The 18,702-nt window shown below is 46.2% G+C and overlaps 1 protein-coding gene across 1 annotated transcript in view; it reads right to left on the bottom strand.

Annotated features, from left to right (window-relative positions):
* Positions 1 to 714: 714 nt before the first annotated feature.
* Positions 715 to 18,702, bottom strand: part of MDGA1 (MAM domain containing glycosylphosphatidylinositol anchor 1) — an 888,610-nt gene continuing 870,622 nt past the window's right edge. The window contains exons 16-17 of the mRNA XM_069236322.1: positions 15,997 to 16,105; positions 715 to 3,773 (exon numbers count right to left, since the gene is read on the bottom strand). Coding sequence (XP_069092423.1) covers positions 3,682 to 3,773; positions 15,997 to 16,105 — 201 coding nt within the window. The 3' untranslated portion in view covers positions 715 to 3,681. The remainder of the gene's footprint in view (positions 3,774 to 15,996; positions 16,106 to 18,702) is intronic.

An 18,702-nucleotide genomic window follows, 5' to 3' on the forward strand; every position in this document is an offset into this window, starting at 1 on the left:
ACTGGTTAATGACCACTTTGTCTACAGTGGGTAGAGGGTCATTAGTTGGAACCTGTCACCAGCCCACAGAACCCAGTGGCAGCCTCCACTTTACAAGTACAGTTGCTGTAAGTAACGTGTTATTGGGATACATTTATTTTCACTGCAATGCCACACAAGTCACATTCACACATTTATTACTAATGTGCAAGTGTCACATTCTAATTTATTACTTTTATTGACATGAGAAAGCACTGATTCCTGCCAAATAAATTTACATTAAATGCAATGGATCAAGGCGCTGTATTCGTGAGGTTGTTACCAAAAGGTAGAGGTTTCGCCTTTGAGAAATATTGACAAATCTTCTGCCTCTTTCAGACTCTACTGGCAGTAAGAAATAATTTGCATATGTCCTGGGGATTCCACTGGGGCTTTATCCATCCGTGGGGTAAAATTTGATATCACTTATTTTTTTAGTAGTTTAAACTCTTCCAAGGAGACCTTGATTAGCCACTTGGGCAGAATTTTCACCTGGTTATCTGTGCAATCATGATTCTGAGCCTCTGATTTGGACAGTGGTTCTGTTGTTACAAGTGATTAGAATAACATAACAAAATAAATAATAATGTTATCATTTGCATAATTATAATCATAGGTGAGTGACACAATGAAGAAGAAAAAAAAAACACAAAAATAATTTTAATATTTTTTTATTTTTTGCAATTTTATTTTTTTATCTTAACATTCTCAGCTGGAGAGGTACACGAAACTCTTGACTTATTTGTTTATCAGACTCGAACAATCTAATGTGGCCTGACAGGGTATTTCCAAATACGGAACAAAAGTTATACTCCAGGAGCAAATGTTGTAGGTGGGTAAACTCATAGAGCCTTCGCGTGTTCACGGAATGAGAGACATTCCGTATCAAAGTGAAAGCGGACTATTGGCGAATTAACTGGTGTGGAATGTGAAGACCATTCCCTTCCACCCATAGCCAACAAAAATATACTCCTCTGGGCCTGATTCACAAACGGCCTCCGCAGTCACGGCGGTGTCCCTGTACTGGTGGCGGGACCGCCACAATGTGAAACTGCTGTACAGAGGCTCCGCCACGAGTGCGGGGCACTCCTGTGACTCCGAGGCCTCTGCCGGGACCGCGGAGGCTGTTTGTGAATCGGGCCCCTATATGTTCTCCGATATATGTAGACACACTCTGGGCAATAAAAAGACATGATTGTGTTCGCTCCTGATGCAGCAGCACTAAGTACTCCTTTCAGATACACATTTGAAATTCTTAAGAAGTAATTTTAAAAAGGGACATTTATACCTTCACCTGTGGTCAGTGGCAGCAAGGAGCATCTCCGGTAGAATTATCACCCACTCCCGAAAGTACCCGTCGCTCTCCGAAGCCACCAAGGGCAGTGTTGCAAGCTGAAGGATGGTGTCAAGTGCTTCTTCAAGTGAGGGACTTGACGGTGGCATAAGCATCCATTTTGTGTGCTTGTATGAACAACACTTGGTTAACTGTAGCCATTCCTCCACACATTGCTCCTTAAATCACCTTTAGAAAAGTAGAGTGGATAAGCCACCTCTCCGTGCCCGACCCTGATCTCTGAGTTTGTGCGTCAAGAGGACTCAGGAGGACCTGAACACTACACGAGTCCAATACTGTCATGTTAGAACCAAAGTATTTCTGCCCAGCTACCAGTTGAGTATCAGCTATGATTTGTTCATGGAGGTAAACATCTTTCCAGAACCCAGTAAACTTCCCTATATGTCAAGAGGATCTAAGTGTGCTTTTCCTCTCCTTGTTAAACTATGTTCCTAAGTAATAAGTCCCTCAGATGGTTTAATATGCTGACTACCCAGTGAGGACATAACTAGGGTAGAGCGTCACAAGATGCGTACCAAGTGAAAACCTATAGATATGGTATAAATAACAGTCTTCTCCAGCTGAGTGTCTTAGGGAACTATCATTTTCCCCCTTTTAGACTTTAAGAGCCTCTCACCTCTTGTTTGTTTGCATACTTCTTTGTTTTACATTCAGTTTAAGGTTTATTTTTACTCCTTTCAACGCCCCAAGAGTCAGGGAGATCAGACCTACATTCTGGAGTACTATCACTTAACTGGACTCCAGTGACTACACTTGAGCAGTTTCATGATGCGTATGTTACCTAAACTCACAAGAAGTAACTTCATAAGACATAGAAGGTACACCTACTCAAATGCTTTTTTGTCCTGTTTTACAACATTCGGGATCACATGGGTGACCAAGGCCATGCAGAGCAATCCCTCACACTGAAATATTTCAGGGTCTCAGGGACTTGCGATAGGCTACCTTTGGGAAGAGGCTCAAGTTGTGGCTCCACGACTCTGTCTGTAGACGGTGTGAGCTCACTGGGTATCCAAAGAAAGCTATTTTTAGAGGGAGGGCGCAGAGCAACATGTGCAAAACTATCAGTCTTATGAGTTTAATTATGATCACCTTTGACTCCTCTTAATTTGCGCCCTTTGTCTTCCATGTGATACCTTGGGTCCCTACAGACCCACGCGTCTTTATGAGCACATCTTTAGATTCCCTTGTGGCTCTTCCATGCTCTTAAACCTTACCCAACTTCTGATCCCTCTCTTATTGCACTTGGGTTGACCATGACTTCAAAGCTCCCAGGGCAGAAGTTTCTGCACACCAAATCTTTTCTTTCCAAGTACATCAATAAATGGATAAAGGAAGTTATAATAACAATAAAAATTTGCCACACAGGCTAGAGAGGAGTGCTGGCAACTTCATCTTACATCCCACCAGTTATATGCTGACGTCCACTGTCAAAGCATCAATCTTCAACGTGTTTCAGGAGCCCAGGTAAATGCATCCCATTCCACATATTACACAATAGTACAAAAAGGTCCCCATCCTCTAGTGCTATACCTGTAGCAGGAAATGCAATAACAGGTAAGAGAAGTGTTCTACAGAGGGTACCTGTTTATATTCCCTTCGTTCTGATATCCAGGGACAGTGACCATACACATAGTCAGGATGCTCCCTTTTCCTCCATCTTCTTTTGGGCCAGCCCCCCTCTTACACCCGAAGCACATGGTTATATGATACATGAGAGTACGGAGTATGTAGATGGGGCACACGGAAGCACATGCAGTGTAGCGGGTCTGCGATATATGAGGGTTGTCTGCAAGGAAGGTAGAAAAGGATGGAGATGCCAGTGGCTTTGGAGGCAGCTCTGTGTTGTAGCCATGTCCCTCCGGCTTGTCCAGTTAGATATAGTCCACCGTTGAGAATCAACAGAGCAACTAAGGGTCCCCTGGAGAAGACTCCGAAGCAAGTAGTTAGAGTTACAATAGAAACTTGTGCTTTTGTGTTTGCATTGTGTCAAACAATTAAAGTCATTCTTCCAAAGGAAGTCCAGTCTGTTTTAGAAAAAAATGTTCTTCCCCCTGTATTCTTCTTGGTGTTTTGAATGTTCCTTTTTCCCTTCAATCTCTTTCTCTCAGACATGATGACTGTACCAAGGAATCCTTCCAGCTCAGAGATGGTTCCTTCTCTTGGTCACACTAGTCGGTCTTTGGTAAGGTTTGGACACTTTGGTGTGCCAATCGGGTGGGAGAAGTAAGGGAGGCGGTAAAGTGACAGTGGGGGACGGGCAAGGAGCTGGGAAGTGTCATTGCGCGGACAGAAGCAGCGGCTTCTAATCATCTGAGCAGCACGTAGAGCATGAATGTCATTGGTCCACACAGAGAAGCAGAAGGTAGGACTGGAGCGCGGCTCCCAGGAGGTGCAACAGCTGCACGAGACACAAGCAGGACAATGATTATAGAAAACAATTAAAAAAACAACCAATCACCAGACACCGCTTAGTGGGTTGCGGAAATACACAGAACATCGCATGCACAGCTGTGGTGAATGCTGCCAAATTATATCAATGTGGATCAGGGGTCATTGATTTTTTACATTAACAGTCATTAAGTATATCAACAATGGTCAGATGCATACATTAATAATAATTATTAATTATTAGCATACATTAATAATGGTCACATGCAATGAGATCTAGCTGGTCTAAGAATCAATGTGGTTGTCAATTAAACTGAACTAAATTAGGTGGTTAATTTAATGTATCTGCTGTGTATTTCCATTAGCCGCTTAGGAGTGAATTTGTAAATCCTCCGACCAAATACTTGCATAGGCTATGTGGCGAAATGAGATCTGCCTAGCTTGTAACTCAGTGTATTGACTTCAGTTGAATGAAACCCTGAGTCAGAATGGAGTTTCAGGCAGGCCAAGGAGCAAAGGTTTATATTCCTGAGTTTAAGGAGAAAACACCCTCATTTGATCACTAGCAGAAGGAATGAACCTATGAAAACAGATACCTACTCCCCCTTTTTCCAAAGCTGGCAGGAGGACCAAAGAGACCCCATGCACACCCCTGCAAAAGCTAGCGGAAGGAGGGGGCATGAGTCCCAAGATGGCACCCTGGACCTAGACGGACAGAGCAAGAGTTGTATCACAATCCATTCCGCTGGAAGACTATAAGGCAAGGACTCTTTCTTTAACTGAAGTACCAAGCACCTTCTATCACTGCCTTTACCTATACCTAGTACTTCACTCCTTGAGAGAACAACTGACACACCTCTTGCCCTAGAGCAAAGCAGTATGAGTGATTGTCCTCACAAGTCTTTATGTCTCACAGATATATTTTTGAGTGCAAAAACACTTATCTTTTCTCAGTTTTTTAACATGTTTTTCCTTGTTAGTGAACTATTATTGAACTATTAACTATCACATTTGCTTGTTTCACAACATTCCACTGTATTGTCAGTCTTACAGACACTTTCAAAAAGTATGTAATCCAGCACACATACAGACAGGGGCATACACATTCACAAAATGCAAACAGGACTCATTACTGAGCTAAAGATAGCCACCCACCACTGTGACCAAGACTATATTCCAAGCACCCATAAGTTCACCCTTCATCACCCACCCACCAGAGCTAAAACACCATAAACATTAGAATACTCCATAACAAACACAGCTTATGTTTTGATAGATGTTTCCTATATGCCTAAATAAATAAATCTATTATGTCTGCAAACCATACTGTTATTGAAAATCAATGACTATCTAAACATTCTTCAACAATGATTACAAGCAGTACATCTAGCAGGTCAAAGAGTTAGTACTGTTCTCAATTAACTTAGACCAAATTCAATATATCTACAGTCTAACTCAGCCAGCTGCACAGAGGTATCAAACATTGGTGATTGGTTAGTACTCTCTACAGATTCACCAATAAGGTTTTGGAAGAAGCAACTCTGCTCTAGATTGGTGCTCACAGAATCAGCCTTGGACAGATGAACATCTGAGTCAGCTCTGCCAGGAACTGAATCAGGCTCCATGCAGAACGAAGGAGCAAAGCCTTTTTTCGTAGCATTAGTAGGAGTGGTCAAAATGAAAATAAGAGTGATAATTGAGGACTGACTTTCTTTAAGGAATGACTTTCATATTTCCATACAGTCCACTATCCTCAAATATTTCTTCATCTGGTTCCTCATAGTTTGAATATTCATCACATCTTCCCTGTATCCTCCTATAAAACATTTTCATTTTTTTAGGTGTGTGAATTCAGATTCAGGGCTTCCACAGACCATATCACATCTCTGTGACCTGCAAGGGTTTCAAACTCTGCTTCACTGAGAGACATCACTGCCTCTTTTTAACCCTTACTCGTGAAAATCACTGTAAAAGATGCAGCCAGTGCCAATTCAGAAGTGTGATTCCCACTCCTATCTGTTTCTTCCCCATTTCTAAAATCTCTGCAAAAGAGTGAGCCTCAGCAAATTATAAATAAGAGCCTTATGTGTTTCTCAAGGGCAAGCCACATGAGAGTTAGCATGTAACATTAAAAGTAAATCAATCTGCTGTTTACTTATGCAAGAATAAATGAAGGACACCATTAGGGCCAAAATCTGCAAAATTATGAGTTGGACCCTGAGCGACTTCTGTGAAATGGGGTGAATACCACTTGAGGTCTCTGATGTAATTCCTCCCTCTGGTATTTAATAAGGAGATTTTCAGTGTTTTCAACAAGGTAACTGTCCTTTCAAAACACTCCCGATTTGTGGTTTCCTCCTGATTTGTAATTCAGATGGGGCCGGGAACTCCTGTTTCTACATATTGTAACATGATTTACGCTGGTCTCCTTCCCAAGCGACGCAAGTATCTAGAATGTGTTTAAAATCCTGTAGGTGCCACCATATCAAACCCAAAAGTACACAAAAAAGTGATGGATGGAATGCTGGAATTAATCTCAGCCACTGGCATTTATTTGGACCACATCCCAGTCCAACGTTATTTTGTACCTCATGCCACCTCAGTTTGGACACAGCCGTACGCAAATCAGTCTTGATGGTGCTCCAATGGGAGCAGTCCCGCCCGAACTGCCAGGCTAGGTCCTCTATGAACTGGAACACAAGCAAACCAGGGCCAGTTTCAGCCTTGTCATGGGCTCTCATCAGGAGGGTATTGTTTGGTTCCAGTGACACAGTGTGCACGTGACCCATGCCTAGGAGTACCCATCCCACTAAGGGCGACACACAAAAGTATACAAAAAAATGATGATGAAATGCTTGAATTAATCTCAGTCGCTGGTATTCACTAAGGCCACATCCCAGTGTATTGTTATTTTTCACATCAAGCCAGCTCAGTTTGGACCCAGACATATGCAAATCAGTCTATACTCTGCTCCAATGGAAGCAGTCTAGCTCGAACTGCCAGGCCAGGGCCTTCCTGAATGGGAACACAAGCAACTCAGGACCAGTTTTGCTCTAGTTATGGGCTCATCAGCTACATATAGCTTGGCTTCTGTGATGCAGTGTGTGCGGGACCAACGTCTGAGCAAAGCATGATGGATGAAATGCTTGAACGAATCTCAACCACTGATAATCACTCGGGGTCACATCCCAGTCTATGTTCTGGTTCAGGGAGGATCTAGCACCGGCAAAGTCATACGAAACAACCTTACTTCTGGCAGTGCCACAGAAGGCACCCACAGCAAGCTGCCAATGCTAGACAAGGCGACCTTGGCACTGCCAATGCAAAGTCCCAAGTGTGTCTCTTGAGACACACATAGCCCGGTCTGCCCTACTCAGGAGTTTGTACCGTGAGCAGCACACTGCTTGTTTTCCATTTAAATTCATACACAACCTGAAATCAAAATCCAAAGTAAAAAAAAAACCTGTGTTAAACTAGCTTCTCCTTGACAGGTTGGCTTACAAGCAGCGCAACATATTTAACAGCATCACAGCCACCTTCTGGAACGACTGCCTGAAGAGAGAGCCAGTCCCCTGAGTGCCATCCTACCCTGTCACTTCAGGGAGGTTTGACACTGTGCCAGCCTCCTTTACATACAAACTGCTGTATTAGCTGGCAGCACAGACAGAGGCACAGGAGGGGATCTGCTTTCCACAGGCAGAGAGAGAGAGAGGTGGGGAACTAAACAGTACAGATGGGGAAAGAGACATTAACAAGCATTGGCAAGGGCAACAGTTCTCGCTGTTTTCAACAAGCACTGCCAGGGCCAACAGGTCAGGCTTGAAACTGAAACTGTAACCAACCTATCAGGTTTGGCAATAGTTGCGGGAGGCAGTGACATCAGTACGGACCGAGTGGTGCTTGGCAGCGCAGCACCCCGAATATTTTCATAGGGTGCAGAGCGCCCCCCTGCTGCTGCTTCGCTCTCCGCGTAATATGGATGCATGTTTATGTCTTTGTTCCATCCCTGACTTACATTAGAGGACTCAGGGACTCTCCCTTTGTGACCAACAGCTAACCCGCTGCCCTCCCTCTGCCCCTCAAGCCGATCATGAGCAGATGGAATGTTTTTCCACCGTTGCATAGGCTTTTAGGAGTTGGCAGGTGTTGGCGGGCCACGTCTTGTGGCTTACGCAGCCATGGGCTCTGAATGAAGTGTGCACTGCAAACCTAGATGTGGCCGTGGGAGCGCTAGTAAGGCGTGTACACCCCGCTGGGCCCTTTAATAGACACCTGACCTTGCCATGCTCACTCAGCAGCAGAAGGAAAGAAGGAACTACTTTTTCACTTGTAACCATCCATGAAATGCTGTGAGCTGATCCAAACAGCAATGGACAGTCCGTCCAGCCAATGCTTTAAACAGGCTCACCCAAACCAGCCAATGGCTGAAGAAGGATGACCAAAATCCCCTTTCTCTGGTGCGGGCAGTGTAGTGGTTACAGTAGCCTTGCCCTACAGCTACAATTGTGTGTAGCAACATATGAAAAGGCAGGGGCCTCCCTGCCAATCAGTTCATAGAGGAGGAGGAGTGGTGCTTCCTTCTGTCTGACACAGGCACCAAAGCTCAGCCTACAAGTCTCCTGCACTCAAAACACAAACCAAGACCTGCAAAGTTACACAGAAGGCCTCTACGGCTAACCACGGAAAAAGAGAGGATGTGGTATAAGGGCCAGAGCTGCCGACTCTGGAACTTGGAACTAGGTTCGGGTCTTGGCACCGGCTTACCATCCAGTGATTCTAGACAAATCAATAAATCTCCCTGTGCCAACAACATTTATTAAGAGTGTCCTTGTGTAATGTAACTGGTGCTCATGTAAAGCACTCCAATAACTTTGGGTTAAGTTCACTCTATATAAAACTGGTAAAAAAATAGAAGTCACATTAACATAGCAGCACTTTTGTACAAGACTAGGAATGGTCCCTCACACTAATAGGCTCAGAGAGGGATGGAGCCCCCTTTCCTCGCAGGAACCAGGTCAAACCCACAAACCTCCAAGATTCATAACACTTTCAGCATGTCCCTACAAATTCACATGTTGTGGCCTCTTGCTATCTTATGCATTCTCCCTACGATCTCAACGTTCCCTGCTGCTCAGCCAGTGAGTGAGGTCTTTGTGTGGCTGGAATGTTGAGTGTTTGTGCTTGGAAGAGTGGACAGGTGGAGTGGAAGGCCGAGCAGCAGGGTGCTGGTCCTGGTGGGGCATTACCTGAAACCTGTAACTAAGCTGAATAATCCTACATCTTACAACCAACAAAGGATCAATCTTTAATTACAAAACTTGACAACGAGGATGGGATGTTAGATGGTAAAAACACAGGCAATCAGTACGTTCCGCAAATTTGTAATACAAGTGTACAGGTAACCCAGAACTTCCCTACTCATCCCACAGAGAATACTTACCTGTTCCCCTCCACATCACATACACTCTAACAGGACCAGCCCGTTGCCCTCCACAACCCAATACTCAAACAGGACTAGGGCTTCTTCCACACTCTACTGCATTGGGGTGTAAATGTACCGGTTGTAGACCTCTGCAGCTATCCATGGAAAATCACAGGAGTACTTATACATCCACATGGTTTACAAAGAATAAGGGGAGATCTGACATTTGAACTCAGGAACAAGATTCAAGACTCTGCGTCAGATCAACATCCGGTGATTCTGGGCAAATCTCTTAAACTCCCTACTACAACAAAAAAATCTGTCCTTAATTTGATGTGCTTATAAAGCACTCCAACGCCCTTGGGTTGACTTCACACTATATAGAAAAAACTGCAATTATTAAATTTGTTCCAAACTAAGACCAAGAGCTGTCTGGATATCTAGTTCTGAAGAATGAAGAAGTCTCGGAATTGGAGTAGTGACAGAAAAGCTCAACTACTTTTAGCCCAAGCTGACGAGTGTCCCTACAATCTGCTGGAATACAACTGAGAACCCTTAGGAATCTGTTTCCCTCAGCTGACATGTTTATGGAAAATGAATCTTACAGGCCCATCTAATTGTCTAAGGATGTCCCATGTTGGAGATTTGTTGACCGGTGGGTTGAAGGGTATGTCTGTAGTCTGGAAGCTGGAGTGAAAAAAGACCTTGGGGGAGGCAAGTTCCATGCCACTGGTGGATAGCCCTGCCCAGTAAGGCCCATTCAAGGACCTGAATAGAACCCCATGAATCAGAGTCGTGGACACGATGCCCAGCCTGAGCCATTGGAAGTCGAGCCCGCAGGATGGCCTGGTCCTCTTTGCTATTCTTAAGGAAGGAATGGGACAGACCCTGCAGTAAGCCTGACACTGAAGACCATAGGACGAGAACTGTGATTTGCAGGTCTTGTGTATCACAATCTTAGATACAACAGGTGAGTGGGCTGGATACAAGAGTTGAGTGGGCTGGACAGAAGAGGTGAATGGGATGGATACAAGAGGGGAATGGGCTGGATACAAGAGGGGAATGGGCTGGATACCAAAGATAGGTGGGCTGGATACAAGAGGTTAGTAGGCTGGATACAATATGTGGGTGGGCTGGATACAAGAGGTGGATGGGCTGAATAAAAGAGTTGGGTGGGCTGGATGCAAGAGGTGGGTGGGCTGAATACAAGAGGTGGGTGGGCTGGAAACAAGAGGTAAGTGGGCTGGATAGAAGAGGTGGGTGGGCTGGATGCAAGAGGTGGGTGGGCTGGATAGAAGAAGTGAGTGGGCTGGCCACAAGAGGTGAGTGGGCTGGATGCAAGAAGTGAGTGAGATGGATAGAAGAGGTTGGTGGACTGGATACAAGAGGTGGGTGGGTTGGATAGAAGAGTTGCTTGGGCTCGATACAAGAGGTGGTTAATCTGGATACAAGAGTTGGGTGGGATACATACAGAACCGCACCCTGGACCCTTCCCAATCCGGATTCCGCAGCAACCACAGCACCAAAACCACCCTCATCGCCAACACCGACATCAGAACCATACTGGACAGCGGCGAAACCGCGGCCCTCATCCTCCTGGACCTCTCGGCCACGTTCGACACCATCTGCCAGCACACCCTACGCTCACGCCTCAGCAATGCTGGAATCCGCGACAGAGCCCTGGACTGGGGCACCTCCTTTCTCACCGGCAGAACCCAGAGAGTCCGCCTCCCCCATTCCGCGCGGAGGCCACCGAAATCATTTGCAGCGTACCCCAGGGTTCGTCCCTCAGCCCGACCCTCTTCATCGTCTACATGGCCCCGCTCGCTAATGTAGCCCGATCCCACAACCTCAACATCATCTTATACGCCGACGACACCCAGCTGATCCTCTCCCTCACCAAGGACTCCGCCAAGACCTACCTCCACGAAGGAATGAAGGCTATCGCCGAATGGATGAAGAGCAGCTCCCTCAATTCCGACAAGATGGAAGTCCTCATCTTAGGCTCCACCCCCTCTGCATGGGATAACTCCTGGTGGCTTGCCACTCTCGAAACCACTCCAACTCCCACCAACCATGCACGCAATCTAGGATTCATCTTGGACCCCTCACTATCCATGCTCCAGCAAGTCAACGCCATCTCCTCCTCCTGCTTCAACCCCCTCTGCATGCTCCGAAAGATCTACAAATGGATACCCACTGAAACCAGAAGAACAGTCACCCAGGCCCTCGTAGACAGCAAGCTGGACTAAGGCAATGCCCTCTATGCAGGAAACTTGGCCAAACTCCCGAAAAGGCTGCAATGCATCCAGAACGCCTCTGCCTCATCCTGGACATCCCCGCCACTGCCACATCACAGACCACCTGAAAAACCTGCACTGGCTCCCAGTCAACAAGAGAATCACCTTCAAACTCCTCACCCATGCTCACAAAGCACTGCACAACACCGGACCAGAACACCTCAACAGACGGCTCTCCTTTTACACCCTGACCTGGCATCTCTGCTCCGCCGACCTCGCCCTCGCAACCGTCCCACGCGTCCGCAGAACTACAACCAGTGGTAGATCATTCTTGCACCTCGCCTCCAGAACGTCGAACATTCTTCCCACCCACCTGTGCCAGACCAAAGACCTCCTTATCTTCAGGAAACTTCTCAAGACTTTGCTGTTCGAGCAGTAGCAGCACCTCCCTCTTCTCCCCACTCAGCTCCTTGAGACCCTCACGGTGAGTAGTGCGCTTTACAAATTCCTGATTGATTGATTGATACAAGAGGTTGGCTGGCTGGATACAAGAGGTGGGCTGGCTGGATACAAGAGGTGAGTGGGCTGGTTACAAGAGGTGAGTGGGATGGATACATGAGGTGAGCGGGCTGGATACAAGAAGTGGGTGGGCTGCATACAAGAGATGAGTGGGGTGGATACAAGAGGTGAGTGGGCTGGGTAGAACAGGTGAGCCGGCTGGTTGGCTGGGTACAAGAGGTGGATGGATTGGATACACAAAATGGGTGGGTTGGATATAAGAGATGGGTGGGCTGGATACAAGACATGGGTGGGCTGGATACAAGACAAGGGTGGACTGGATACAAGAGGTGGGTGGGTTGGATACAAGAGGTGAGTGAGTTGGATGCAAGAAGTGGGTGGCTTTGGATGCAAGAGTTGGGTGGGCTGGATACAAGATGTGGGTGGGGTAGATATTAGAGGTGTGCGGGCTGGATGTAAGAGATGAGTGGGTGGGGTAAAAGAGGTGGATGGACTTAATAAAAGAGGTGGGTGGGCTGGATACAAGAGGTGGGTGGGCTGAATACAAGAGGTGGGTGGGCTGGATACAAGAGATGGGTGGAGTGGATACAAGTGGTGAGTTGGATGGATACATGAGGTGAGAGGGCTGGATACAAGAGGTGGGTGGGCTGAATAAAAGAGGTGGGTGGGCTGGATACAAGAGGTGAGTGGACTGGATAAAGGAGGTGGGTGGGCTTGATACAAGAGGTGGGTAATCTGTATACAAGAGTTGGGTGGGCTACATACAAGAGGTGGGTTGGCTGGATACAAGAAGTGACTTGGCTGGATATGAGAGGTGAGTGAGCTGGATACAAAAGGTGAGTGGGCTGGATACATGAAGTGAGAGGGCTGGATACAAGAGATGGGTGGGCTGTATACAAGAGGTGAGTGGGCTGGATGGAGCAGGTAAGTCGTCTGGATTTGAGAGGTTGGTGGGCCATCTACAAGAGGTGGGTAAGTTGGATCCATGAGGGGGGTGGGTTGAATACAGGAGATGGGTGGGTTGGATACAAGAGATGGGTGGGCTGGATACAAGAGGTGGGTGGGCTGGATAAAAGAGGTGGGTGGGCTGGGTACAAGAGGTGGGTGGGCTTAATACAAGAGGTGGGTGGGCTGGATACAAGAAGTGGGTGGGCTGGATACAAGAGGTGGGTGGGCTGGATACAAGAGGTGGGTGGGCTGGATACAAGAGGTGGGTGGGCTGAATAAAAGTGGTGGGTTTGCTGGATACAAGAGGTGGGTGGCCTGGATACAAGAGGTGGGTGGGCTGGATAAAAGAGGTGGGCGGGCTTGATACAAGAGGTGGGTAATCTGTATACAAGAGTTGGGTGGGCTACATACAAGAGGTGGGTTGGCTGGATACAAGAAGTGACTTGGCTGGATACAAGAGGTGAGTGGGCTGGATACATGAAGTGAGAGGGCTGGATACAAGAGATGGGTGGGCAGGATACAAGAGGTGAGTGGGCTGGATGGAGCAGGTGAGTCGTCTGGATACAAGAGGTTGGTGGGCCATCTACAAGAGGTGGGTAAGTTGGATACATGAGGTGGGTGGGTTGAATACAAGAGATGGGTGGGTTGGATACAAGAGATGGGTGGGTTGGATACAAGAGATGGGTGGGCTGGATACAAGAGATGGGTGGGCTGGATATAAGAGGTTGGTGGACTGGATACAAGAGGTGGGCGGGCTGGATACAAGAGGTTGGTGGACTGGATACAAGAGGTTGGTGGACTGGATACAAGAGGTGTGTGGGCTGGATACAAGAGGTTGGTGGACTGGATACAAGAGGTGGGTGGGCTGGATATAAGAGGTTGGTGGACTGGATACAACAGGTGGGTGGGTTGGATACAAGATGTCAGGGGTTGAATACAAGAGGTGGGTGGGGTATATACTAGAGATGTGTGGGATTGATGTAAGAGGTGAGTGGGCTGGATACAAGAGATGGGTGGGGTGGATACAAGTGATGAGTGGGCTGGATGGAGCAGGTGAGCCGGCTGGATACAAGAGGTTAGTGGGCCGTCTACAAGAGATGGGTGTGTTGGATACATGAGGTGGGTGGGTTGGATACAAGAGGTGGGTGGGTTGGATACAAGAGGTGGGTAGGTTGGATACAAGAGGTTGGTGGACTGGATACAAGAGATGGGTGGAGTGGATACAAGTGGTGAGTTGGATGGATACATGAGGTGAGAGGGCTGGATTCAAGAGATGGGTGGGGTGGATACAAGTGATGAGTGGGCTGGATGGAGCAGGTGAGCCGGCTGGATACAAGAGGTTAGTGGGCTGTCTACAAGAGATGGGTGTGTTGGATACATGAGGTGGGTGGGTTGGATACAAGAGGTGGGTGGGTTGGATACAAGAGGTTGGTGGACTGGATACAAGAGGTGGGTGGAGTGGACACAAGTGGTGAGTGGGATGGATACATGAGGTGAGAGGGCTGGATTCAAGAGATGGGTGGGGTGGATACAAGTGGTGAGTGGGCTGGATGGAGCAGGTGAGCCGGCTGGATACAAGAGGTTAGTGGGCCGTCTACAAGAGATGGGTGTGTTGGATACATGAGGTGGGTGGGCTGGATATAAGAGGTGGGTGTGCTGGATACAACAGTTGAGTGGGCTGGCTGGAAGAGGTGGGCTGGACATGAGAGGTGGATAGGTGGGCTGGATAGAAGGGTTGGGTGGGCTGGATGCTGTTCCGCTTCCGTCCTTCTCTAAATGATGCTGACAGAAACCATAACCAGAAAGGCAGGGGAGAGCTTTATCAGAAAGTACAGACGAAGAAGAGATGATCATAGAAAAAGAGAGAAGAGGCAGTGAAAAGTAACAGGAAAGGAGTGGTTAAAGGAAGATGGATGTGAAAGAGCCAAAGGGGAAGCAGAGGCTAGAGAGGGAGGAAAGTTACAGAGTAAGACAGAGCAAGAGAAAGAAGGCAGGCCTTGGAAAGGGAGAGATAAGGTGGAGAGAGAGGGAAGGGTGGAAAAGAGGGAGTAGGGTGAGAGAAGGGTGGCCTAAATGGAGGTAGGCAGTAGGAAGGAATAGGGGTGTTGGGATGGAACAAATGATGAGGTAACTCACAAAAGGAGGGAAGAGGCAGATGGTACAAGCAGGAGGGTGTGGGAGGCATGGGGAGTGTGAACAACAATCCAATGAGAGGGACATTAATAAGACATAACTACTCAGGTTTGATCATCTTTCAATCTTCAGAGCTCTGGGATGCTGCGGGCAGAGCATTGGCTACCCCTTCCCCCTCTATAATGCCAGCTAATCCCTCTGTGGCATTTCATGCCTGCTGATGCACAGTGACGGGAGTGGGAGGGCACAGATGTTTCTCCAATGGGAGTGATAAGTGGGACAATGTCTCTCAACTAAGTAAAGTAAGCAAATGTGTTGAAGCGCTGCTGGCAGATAACTAATCAGCAAGTTGAAGGCCTCCATTTTTGGGGACAAATAACAGAATCATGTGATGCTTCGCACGCCCATCTCTCACCTCTCCAGCCACACTGCTAGACAGAGAGCACCTCCCTGCCACTGGTCCACAACATAAAACACTTCCCACGCAGGATCACAACAGAGACAACACTGCCAACCACACACTCCCCCACCGCTGCAGGCGCGTGTCATCACACAATAAAGCTCAGGAACGTATAGAAAGATGTAGAAAAAACTCCAGCTATCAACGAATCTGACATGTATGTTACAGGCCTATGAGTTTTATTACACCAGTGTAGGCTTGTCCTACCTGTTGTCCATTGAGTGTCCTGCTTTTCTTATGTATGCACACTTGTACATTTTTCACTTATGATTGTCAGTTGGTGCCAATTAACCTTGAACAGTTCACAAGTAAGTGCATTGCTTGCTTGGCCTTTCCTTGCAGGAGCATCCTGAAACCATGATGGTGTGTTGGCAGCCCATGAGAATTACTTTAATTGCCTACACGTAAGTGAATAGAAACTACCCGTCCATCAGCTCTAAACACATCTATCTGTAGGCCATGTCCATGCTGACACAGCCTGACTCCCCGATGCAACCTTGTGGGATCTCACCTTTATCTGGATTATTGGGCTTAGGTGGGCACGTGCCCGGTTTCACTGTGACATTGTCTATGGCAATGTCACCTTCGTAGCTCAAGCCGCGGACCCCTTCAAAGACGACCTATGGTAGAAAATAATGGAGAATCATGAGACTTGGTAAAGTCAGAGCCCTTGAATATATTATAATACGATTTGAACACTGATTGACATAACTCTCATGACTGACAGTCAGTCTGTCAATCCATCTTTATTCGGCCTATATTGCCATAAAAGCATAACACATGAGTACACGAAGCAATAAAACGATATTTGAGTCATTCAGTTTCAATATTAAAGCAAGATCAATACTATTAATGAATAAAGGATTAGGTACAGCCAACTCAAAGGGTTACCGCTTCCTACCAATTTCTTATTTGGAGCACGTTCTTTATAAAGTTCGGATCTGCAAAGCATAAGTCTATCACGAAAGTCTTTGTAAAACTCCATAGCGGGCAAATATTGTATAAAACCAGCCTGATGCAAGAGGGGCACAAACAAGGCAGTGCTAGGGGTTGAGTATAGAGGACAAAACAAAATAAAATGGCGCGCACTTTGCTTTGAAGTGCGGTTACAGTGGCTGGGGGGGGATCATGATTCCATGAACCTTGAATGGGGAAGGCGACTCTAAAATGTATAAGCTTCAGTCTGAAAAATGATAAATAAAAGCAATGGCTTGGGTTCTCAAACCAAAGACAAATATGGTTGGGCGTAGTTCACCGTGACTGCGGGGGGCGTACGCCTCCACAGACTCCAATCTCAGCGCATTACATGATCTTTCATTCATACACAGCTCAGTGTGGCAGATCTCACTATATCTTGAGCATCACTGCTCAGCCACAAGGGATGTGGAAACATTTCCAAGAGCCCTAGTCTACTTATATCTGCTAGCCACGGTATTTTATTCATATTTTGTAGGGATAGACAGTTTGAAATGACCTGTCTTACAAGTGTTGCTTGGAGTTTCAGCCAACATTTAATCCATAGGAAGAGTGGGGCTATTTTTATCTGGTCCTCCACAAAGGGCCGACCCAAGTCTTCATGGCTGATAAAATTTGCAGTATTTTTAGGAACGGCCAACAGTCTACGTGCAAAACCATTTTTTGATTAGCTGCAGTGTGTCCACATTTTGGTATCCCCAAACACCGCCCTGTAAACAGCAGCCTAAATACACTTTGCCTTGAACAAAGTAATAATCTCTAACAATGGTTTATGAGTTATGATTCCTCCCAAACGGAAGATCGCTTCCGAATTTCTTCCCACTTGATGTGATTTCATTAAAATGTGGGCTTTCCAGCATGAGTTGGAACTAAAAGTTATGCCTAAATAGTAAAAAAACTTTTGCCCTTTTTACTATAGTCCCCCCATTCTAAGGAGCTTGTTTTTGTGTTTTTGGTCTCCAGGACATGATATAAGATTTTGACTGGTTTCTTTTTAAATCCAGCCCCTTAATTTACTCCGTAAAGAGATCCAATAATTTCTGCAATCTATTTGGTGTTCAGGCAATTAAAACCGCATCATCTGTGTATCAAAGTATGGGGAGAGATTTTCCACTTATCTAGGTGCATCCATCAGTGCGTTTGTAAGATGTTCAGATAAGCCATTGATAGACTGATAGTCAATTAATTCACTTGTCGCTCATTCGAAGTGTAATGGATCCTCCCTAGGAGGCCCTTATGAGGACATATTTATTCGTTCATTAATTACTACTTCACCCAAGTGTACAAGGGTGCGTTACATATTTTTAAATGATTCTCTGAAACACAGGCACAAATCCAAAAAAAGAAAAACATGTAAAACCTTCTAAACGCGTTTCTCTTCACTTTGATTGTTACTTCTCTACAGCTACGTCAACAGCACCTTCACTGTCATACACCATTACTACACAGAGGATAAAAGACTTTAGAAGGTAAGTATAATTGTTAGTGTTAAATACAACCACTACATTATTAGTAAATACATTATAATACTCTATATTTTTAATTGAAAGTGCTATGTGTTCCCCATCCTGTTCAAGCAGCCATTAGGGTCTAGGATTATGGGAAACAATGCCCTTTTACCAATATCCATCAGATTGATCAATTATATTTATTTGGTGCACTTAATATGAATATATGTATTAATATTTGATATTAATTACATGCATTCACAAGAAACAGCTTAGCTAGTATAGACTGGAGAGCATTTGAAAAAAGTGAATTTGCAAACTGTGCAAGATGCCCTCCTGGTCTTCTGGTGCATCATGAGTGGATGAGAAGGTGTTTCTGTGATGCACACTTGCTGGGGGCACAGAGTGCTGTGCACAGTGGGAACAGGGCGGAGGAATCAAGCCAGGAAATAGACAAGAAGTGTTTGAAGACCAGTTGCACTGGTAGTTGAAGGGAGGGGAGTTTCTGTGGGTCCTTATTGATGGTCGCCAAAAGCAAAGGAGAGAATTATAGACCCACTGGATGTGCTGCAAGATCAAAGTCACTCTTTGACTTGGACTTTATGGAGATCAACATGCTTCTTCTGTACTACTCTGCACGGTGCGTCTCTTTATGCTGCAGGGTGCATGGTATCCGGAGATGTGATTGCTGTACATCGCACCATAGCCTTCAAGGGGGTATCTAAAGTAAAGGTTGAATGGGCTTCCATCTAACAAATGCCCACTCGCACAGGATATTAAATGAATATGAGGCG

The sequence above is a fragment of the Pleurodeles waltl genome, chromosome 5, assembly GCF_031143425.1.
Source record: "Pleurodeles waltl isolate 20211129_DDA chromosome 5, aPleWal1.hap1.20221129, whole genome shotgun sequence".
Taxonomy (NCBI): Eukaryota; Metazoa; Chordata; class Amphibia; order Caudata; family Salamandridae; genus Pleurodeles; species Pleurodeles waltl.